Source organism: Nestor notabilis, unplaced genomic scaffold (genome assembly GCF_000696875.1).
Source record: "Nestor notabilis isolate BGI_N333 unplaced genomic scaffold, ASM69687v1 scaffold36307, whole genome shotgun sequence".
In the NCBI taxonomy this organism is placed as follows: domain Eukaryota; kingdom Metazoa; phylum Chordata; class Aves; order Psittaciformes; family Psittacidae; genus Nestor; species Nestor notabilis.
The window spans coordinates 826-9047 of record NW_009935830.1 but is presented as its reverse complement, the minus strand read 5'-3'; the positions used below and the strand labels follow the sequence as shown (position 1 = coordinate 9047).

The following is an 8222-nucleotide window of genomic DNA, read 5'->3' as shown; positions in this document are numbered from 1 at the left end:
CCTTAACTATTCTATGATTCTATAATACTGTTGCCCCAGGCACTGCAAGTTTCCCATAGTTACCTGAAGTAATCTTACCTTTCCAAGTATGGAGTGGTAGGTGGATTGCATCTTACTGTAGAAGATGTGTCCTTCTCAGGAGAATTAACTACTTGGACTATATCTTTTACGCCATCCTCATGCTTCTCTTCTGCTTCACATTTTCCTTTCTTTCTTGTACGTTCTTTAGTCTTGTGCTTTTTATTCTTTTTCGGCAAGATCTCTTCTATTGGTTTCAAGTCTGAATCCACTTCTTTTTTGTTCACTTCACTGCTAATCTCTGCCTTCTTGTCATCACTCTCTGCTTTTTGGTCATCATCAGAGCAGATATCCTTGGAGGCCTCCTGAACCTGCTCTACAGATGGATTTGGTTCCTTGCTGACTTCCACTACCTCGCTTAAATGAGTGTCTATCACAGTTCTCCCTGAAATTGAGATATTGAGGAAAGTACAGCTGTGATTATTTACAACTAAAGAGAAATTAATATTTTAGAGATCTATGAAATCTTAAGGCTTTACATGAGAATGAAAGTTAAGTATGCTTTGAGTCTGAGCCACAGCAATATAAGTTACTAATAATGCAACCTGAAAACTCGAGCTAAGTATATCGTGATGACTCATTTTCAGCACAGCAGGTCTGAACAAGCATTTCAGTCTCTGGTATCAAATGCTTGTCAGGTTATGTTATATTCAACAGGAATGTATACAGCTACTTTGCTTCCAAAAATCAGTATACCACCTTTAATTGACCCTATGCCATAACACAACCATGCATCTGCTAGTGAAGTTTGTGTCAAAGCAGCAACTGATATTTAATTCACGAAAATGTTTTATTTACTTTGTGATTATCAGGCTAAGATAGCCAGACAACATTGCTTTGATAGAATTTAAGTAGAAAGTTTGAATATGAAAGCATCTCTGACACTTTCTAACATGCCCACTATTGAAAAGAATTAGTCAATGTTGTTTTCAAAGACAATTGAGTAAGAAGTATCACAGAGGAGCTTCCATGAAATAGAATTTACTATAAGCACAAACAGTTTGAACAGCTTGTATTACCTGTCATGCCAAACATTTAACTAGAATAGAGTATTTGGACTTACCATCCTCAGACTTAAAAAGGCTTCCAAAATTTTTCATAGTATCTATTAGTGTGTTTCGCAGTTCATCTTTAGGCTGGAAAAAAAGCGGTATTGTTTTAGGAAAAAAACTCCAAAATTAATTATCATTTGAGCTTATTTGGTGTAACAGGTATTGCAGGGAAGGTGGTATAGACCGTATGATATTCATGTTATAAACCCTTATTTAATGCTGTTTAGACCTAAGTTGGAACACAAGTGATTCCTGTTTTTCCTGTATTTGGGTACACTATGGCTGTATTTGATGCCCTGAAATCTTGCTGCTAATAAAGTGTAGAATTAAGCCCATCAATAAATGTAAAATTAAGTTCTGTTTTGGGTTTCTAGTGATACTACAACTCTCAGTCCTTACTTTCTTCTAGGTCATGTGGTATTTTGATGATCCTAAACCTTTCTCCTTGAAAGTAGTAAGCATGTGTGGCAGTTACAGAGCAAACCAAATCTAGTTTTTCATGTTCAACTAAGTCACATGGCTCTCGTACTATGAAAGAGATTTACTAAAATCAGAAGTAGCTATATTTTATATACTACACTTTTATGTATTTATATTTGTTAATCTCAAAGTTCAAGACAAGCTGCTCACCACTGCTCCTGCCAAAATGGCCTCCTCATAGACAGCAATAAGCTTTTCAAGAGGGCCCATCTGTTCAAGACGCATACAGCAGATCCAATATTTTGCAAGCTTTTTAGCCTCAGGAACGCTCTGTATCAGACCTTCCAGCATGGCACGGACTTCATCTCCTTGACATTCCTAAAGTCAACACAAGAGCAGAAATTTGAATGCAGTAAACGTTTTGAAGTGCTCTATTTTAGCTGGTTTTAAACTAGAAAACAAGCATTTTTTTCTTTCTTTGGCAGAAGAATTGTCATTCACCAATTCTTCCAAATGAGAATTATTTATACAGTATTGTAAGTAGAAGGGATGGTAGAATGCATAGACATCTTCAGAACTACTTAAGCCAGACTTTTTCAGAAGTCCAGGCAAATTTCTGCAAATGAAAACTTGTTTTAGATTAATTACTTCATAGCTACTCTCATATTACAGCTTTTCTACTTTGTTATGTTACCATTATTACCTGATCTTACTGGGTAGTTCAGTAAGTTACTGAAGCTTACATGAGAACTAATGTCTTCAGGTGTCAGCAATAAGCTATGATATTGCTTAACTTGGGGAACAGTTAGTTCCCTGCATCTGATTCAGAGGCCCAGCATGCTCATAGGACTTACATGATTGGAACTTGGTAGGCAAGAGACTGAATACCTGTTCAGTTAACTGCAGACATTCTGCAAGAGTCTTGTTGACCTTTTCATTGTGTAATATGTGCTCTAAAGAATCAACAGATTCTTCGCCTTTAGACTGGGGTCCCAGAAGCAGAGATATAGGAGGTCTCCTCATCACTTTTCCTCTAGATGCCCTCCATTCATCCAGGCGAGCTCTGCATGTAATGATATTATTAGCTGAAGTGACAGATAATTTATCATTTTTTACATTGACTGACACTAACTAGAATTAAGTCATATAAAGATATACTTTCCAGGTAGTCCTTGAGGCCTCTCCCTTTAATCCTAAAAGGAATACAGCTGCCATTTAGACCTGCATGGAAATTTCAGAACCATGCATATTGCTATCTGCTTTAGGTATCTATCAGGTCAGAACATTTTAACGTCTCTCTCTTTCCAGCAGCAACAAGAGACTTGGGTTACAGACCTTTTTCCTCAAGAGAGGATAAAAAAAATTGCTTCCGATTTATTCATCTGTGCCACCTCTCCTCCCTAATCCCACTTCAAACCAGAAAACCTCAAAACTATCTCTAAAGAGACAAAAGCATGGGGAGCCCAGAACAACCTCCTCACACAGCTTTTAAACAGTTAAACTGATGTATAAATGTAATTTGGTCTTCATATATATTTCAGCTCCATCCCTCTAGACCAATTTTTAGTAAATGCAACTTTCTACAAGGAGGTCTATTAGATTAATTTTAGATTATGAATCTTCACCCCATCATCTAAGATGCATTCACCAAGCTGAAACATGTCATTGCCAAGTGCTCTCCCTCAGTCCCTAAACATACTCAATATACATTTTCTATTTATAACCACACAGGACAAGCTGTAAGCCTGAAGAGCTGCTGCAATAAGTTTGAGTCCCCATTTCTCAATACTAAATCTACAGTTCTAGTTTGCTGCCCTTTGGGCATCAAGTTCTCTTATTTTTCAGTGCATTTACAGCAAGAAACAGATCAAAATAGATATTCTTGGAAGAAAAGTCTAGATACCTCCCAAGATCAAGCTATAACAGTAACTGTTACCTTCTCTCTTCTGCTAACTCTTTTGACATAACAGATTTTCTGTTGCCATTAGTTTTAGAATTCTGTTCCAACTTTGTACCAGGAACAACAGAAACTGGTTTTGCTGGAACTCCTGGTCTTGCATCTTCACAGCAATCTCCACCGTTCTTCACTCCTAGTACTCCACGGTCAGAACTGTTAGAAGCAGACTTCAGTGGCTGTGGCCCCCTTCCACCATTCATTTTTTGGACTGTTACTTTCTTTGGCACTACAGATGTCAGTTGCCTTTTCTTCAGATCAGACTGCGAGTTTACAGCAGCTTTATCAGATGGTTTGCTCTGGACAGGGAGGACACCATTCGGTTTTACAGAATTACGGTTATTTGTGGCTTTGACGGTCTTCAGAGCTGCACTACAGCTGCTCATGGACAAAGAACTTGCTGCTGGTTTGGTGGCAGAAGGAAGAAGCTCTTTCCCACCTCACTTTTTGGTGCTTTTCGGAAGGAGTTTATCTTGGACTGGATAACTTTGCCACGATACGTACCAAGCACTGGTTTCTTTGGTAGGCTAACACTTGAACTTTGTTTTTCTGCCATCAGTCGTTTCTCTTTTATGCTTTTTATTTGCAAGAAGCACTTGGTAAGTGACACATGCTGAGATTTTATTTCACTAACTTCAGACTTTGAAGCATGGTTTTCAGGAATATTGTTTGTCCCTAGTTTAGAATTTGTCAGTGTGACTGTGGAAGAGTTTAAAATAACATTTTTTTCTGAGGGTCCACTTGACTGGTCCCATGACAGTTCATTAGCATTCTCTTTATTTTCCTGAAATCAAAAGCATATCCATGGAGATGTTAGAAGTACATTCATGTTGCATGTTATTTTTTTCCAAAGAGGTTTTCACTCATTTACAGGACTAAAGGGATTAACTGTAAACATCACTTCAAAAGTGTCTACAAAAGTAGCGTATATATACTGAGTAGAATATTTCTCAGCTATTATTATAGAATTCACATTAAAAAAAAAGAAATTAAATAAGGGTTGTTTAAACTCTGCCTTGAAAGTAAGAAGGCCTAACCTGAGGGCTTCATTCTTCCTATAGAAACAAAACTCTAAGTGGCTACTGTCTTTTAACTGTCAAAATCACCTTCTAAGAGTTGTCAAAGTAGAAACTTGCTTTGGGCTGTATATAGTCAAAAGCAGTATCTCAGTCTGCATAGCCCACCATTTAACAGCAGCACCACTCCACCGCTTAGTGTGGACAGCTTTATAAATAAGGTGTGTATGTATGTGTGTATATATATATAAGGCATTAGGATATGTTACCAGAAGAGGAAGAAATTTTCTTACTAATGAGCTGTAGGATGCAGTACTTATGAATAGACACATGAATTTTATATGCCCTTACTACTCCCCGAAACTCTCAACTGTATGTTCTTAGCACAACCCTTGCCCAGAGGCCATGAGAAGTGGAACCTTGCCTTTTCCTCTAAAGAGGATGCTCTACAGCAACCAATTCAGCATTGTCCAAGCAACAGCTTATAGAAGACTGAAAGATCCCAAAGCATGAAAAAAAAAATAAATATGACACATGGAAGTCTGCAAAACCTGATACTATTCTCCTTCAAGGAAGATGCCCTTAAACCATAAGGAAAGTACACCACATCTCATTTCCTGGTCTGTCATTTAGGTGTAGAAGTTAGATTTGACTAAGCCAATAACTAGAGCTGTTATTTCAGGACATGTGTACAAGAGCTGTTATTTCAGGAAGCGATGTAGTTTAACTCAACTTAAAAATCACATGAGACATTAAAAGAGACCAAAGTATCCCCCTAAAGGAAACCTTTAAAAAATCCTTTGAAATAAAGTTTTCTGCTTTCTTCCTCATGTAACTCCAGGTCTCAAATCTTTTGGAACCCAAACTCAAACCCATCTAACATGAACATAGGTTTTGTGCCCTTTTATTTTTTCCTCTCTCTCCTTTAAGTTAAGATACAACCATGTGTATCTTAATTCTGGAAAAGTGACACAGAATGATAAAGGGAAAACATTCCCTTCGACTCTGATTAGGTATTAGCATCTACTTCTGATTACATTACATTCACCAGCATCACAGCTGAACCACCACACACTTAACAGTTTTGTTAGGTTGCGCCTTCACCCCCCAAGTAACAGAGTACCACAGAAGAATTCTCTACTCTGACAGAAAACCTTGTTCAGCTTTTAAATAACTTCCTCAAAGACCGAAGATACATTCACAAAAGTTCTGAGTCTCAAGAAAAGTTGTTAAAATTTAGTCATATTTCAGCAATAATGGTATCCTCTTTAAAACCTCTCCAGCCAGGTATAAACTGAATATCAATATGATCCATTACATACAGTAACATGACAGCTCTCCAAAAAGCATTAATAAGCAGTCATTTAATAAAGTTTTAACAAACTGCACCTCTGCACCTGCAAACTATGCTCTGGAAATCATATAACCCAAACACAGTTTAAGCAAGAGGAATGATGTAGCCAGAGAAACAAAGTGCCATCAGTATTGGAATATCAGTCCAAAACTTACCATTTCTGTCTTTGGAGATATTAAGAGCTGTATTTTATCTTGCAGTTTATTGCTAGTTGCTCTCCTTGTTCTGCTACTGCTTAGGGGAAAAACAAACAAAACAAAACAGAACTAAGACATCTTAAATCATCCCACAGTGTAACGAAGGAATTTATCTTCAGAGTGAGTTCACATGGTCCAGGCGGCAGTCTGCAGGCTGAAATCATATTGAGCATTTCTGTTCAGCTTGTACTCTTCCTTCAGAAGGAAAAAAAAAATGCTTAAGCAGTCACTGATCAGAGCCCAGGCTGAAAACCATCCCTTCTTACACCAATAAAGAGCTGGCTAACAGAAGGAAAGAAAAGAGAACAGAATTTACTGCAGGTGTCATTCTCATGTTTAAGGATGAACACCAACCTGTCTGGCCTGATTCATCTGCTAGATAAGGTCAAGTTTCTAAATGCTGCAGTTGAGGGGGAAGGAGGAACAGCACAAGGAGTTGAAGCTCAGCTACTGCAGTCATCAGAAGCCAGGCCATTTGAGGCAAGTCTGAACAAGGATATGTAGTTCCTACCACACTGTCAGGTTCCAAAACCTAGTCAGGCACCAGAGCTGGCACCAGACTACACGGTGAGTAACAGAACCACCAAGACCAGTATCGTCTCCTAGCAACTATGAAAATGTATTGACAGCTCAGAAGAAAAACAACTCAGTTTAAAGTTACAAATCCATGTTTTTCCTCAAATGCTTCATGATTCATTATATGAAACGTGACTGAAAATTAACATTTCAGTTAGCAACTGATATCTTTCCATCAGATCATCTGGAAGCCAGCCGAGTTGAACATGAAGGTACATTAGTGAAAATAATCAGTGACCCTGAAATGCTGCAAAAAGCAGTTTGCATACCATGTCACCAGTGATAGAGAATACATGTTACAGGAACTGACCAGAAGTTACAGAATCATAGAATTGTTTAGGTTGGAAAAGACCTTTAAAGTCATTGAGTCCAACTGCTATCCCAGCACTGCCAAGTCCACCACTAAACCATGTCCCTAAGCACCACATCTACACATCTTTTAAATACCTCCAGGGATGGTGACTCAACTGCTTCTCTGGGCAGCCTGTTCCAGTGCTTGACAACCCTTTTGGTGAAGACATTTTTCATAATATCCAATCTGAACCTCCCCTGGTACAACCTGAGGCAGCTTCCTCTCATACTAGTACTTGTTATAGAAGCAAACAGCAAAGTGACATCTGAAGGAAGAGCTCTGCAAATAAAAACTGTCTGTCTTCAGAGGAACAGATGATATACTTCATGAATTGCATCTATTATGCATTTGGTTAAAAACTTTCAGTATTTGCTAACAACAAAAGGACTTGAGGAAATCCACGCGGTCACCAGTCTCATTGCATGATCTCATCTTTTGGCTGAGGTTCTCCGCAAGAACTATTTGTGTCTTTCCCACCAGCCATGGACCTTTTTAAAGGAATGTAAGCTATAGCAGAAGTACTACCTGATGGATGCTTCGTTTTCTTGAATGGGCACACCAGAAAAGGTCTTTTTTCTTGATAGATATTCTTCAACCTTTTGACGTCTTTGTTCTAGTGGGTTAAAAAAAAAATAAAGATTTACTACATTTTCATTTAAATTAGTAATACCAAACTTTGTCTCTTAGAAAAAAGGAAATGCAATTAGAAAAACATAAAGAAATTACGAAACATAGACACTGTGGATTAAGAAAGTTTAATGTTCACATCTTATCATGTCCAACACATTCTCTCATTTCTTGAGAAAGGCTATTCAAGGGGTGGATGGATGTAATTTCACAGCTATAGGAGGTGGCTGGTTTGCTGCATTAAGCTAAAAGAAACCCAGTTTTGTGATGGGAAGTTCAGGCTCACTCTTCTACCTTCTGGATGCCTGACCAGTATTTCACACATTGTTGATTCAGCAAGCACACTTTACTTGTATAACACACATGAAAAACACCACACACATGAACCTAAATGACCGTCTGCAAAGTCATTTGCTTCTTGTCCATGGTGATCTTGGCACCTGCACAAATGTTGGACCAACGGCAGCGTTAGTAACAGCAGGAAATGATACTGAAAAGGCCTGAAGCCAGCTGTCACTGTCTTGATACAGAGAGCGATTCCAGAACAGGATACTTTCTTATGTTTTCACTGGCTGATTGCACACTACAGACTTATA

At 38.2% G+C, this 8222-nt stretch overlaps 1 protein-coding gene across 1 annotated transcript; it reads right to left on the bottom strand.

Moving 5' to 3' along the window:
• Positions 1-78: 78 nt before the first annotated feature.
• Positions 79-7612, bottom strand: CKAP2 (cytoskeleton associated protein 2; the record flags this gene model as incomplete). The annotated part of the gene is given in 8 exon segments (XM_010018002.1): positions 79-463; positions 1142-1214; positions 1761-1928; positions 2439-2613; positions 3487-3943; positions 3946-4288; positions 6030-6105; positions 7525-7612. Coding segments are annotated over 8 exon segments (1765 nt in total), but the record flags the coding sequence as incomplete, so codon positions are not given.
• Between the last annotated feature and the right edge of the window lie 610 nt (positions 7613-8222).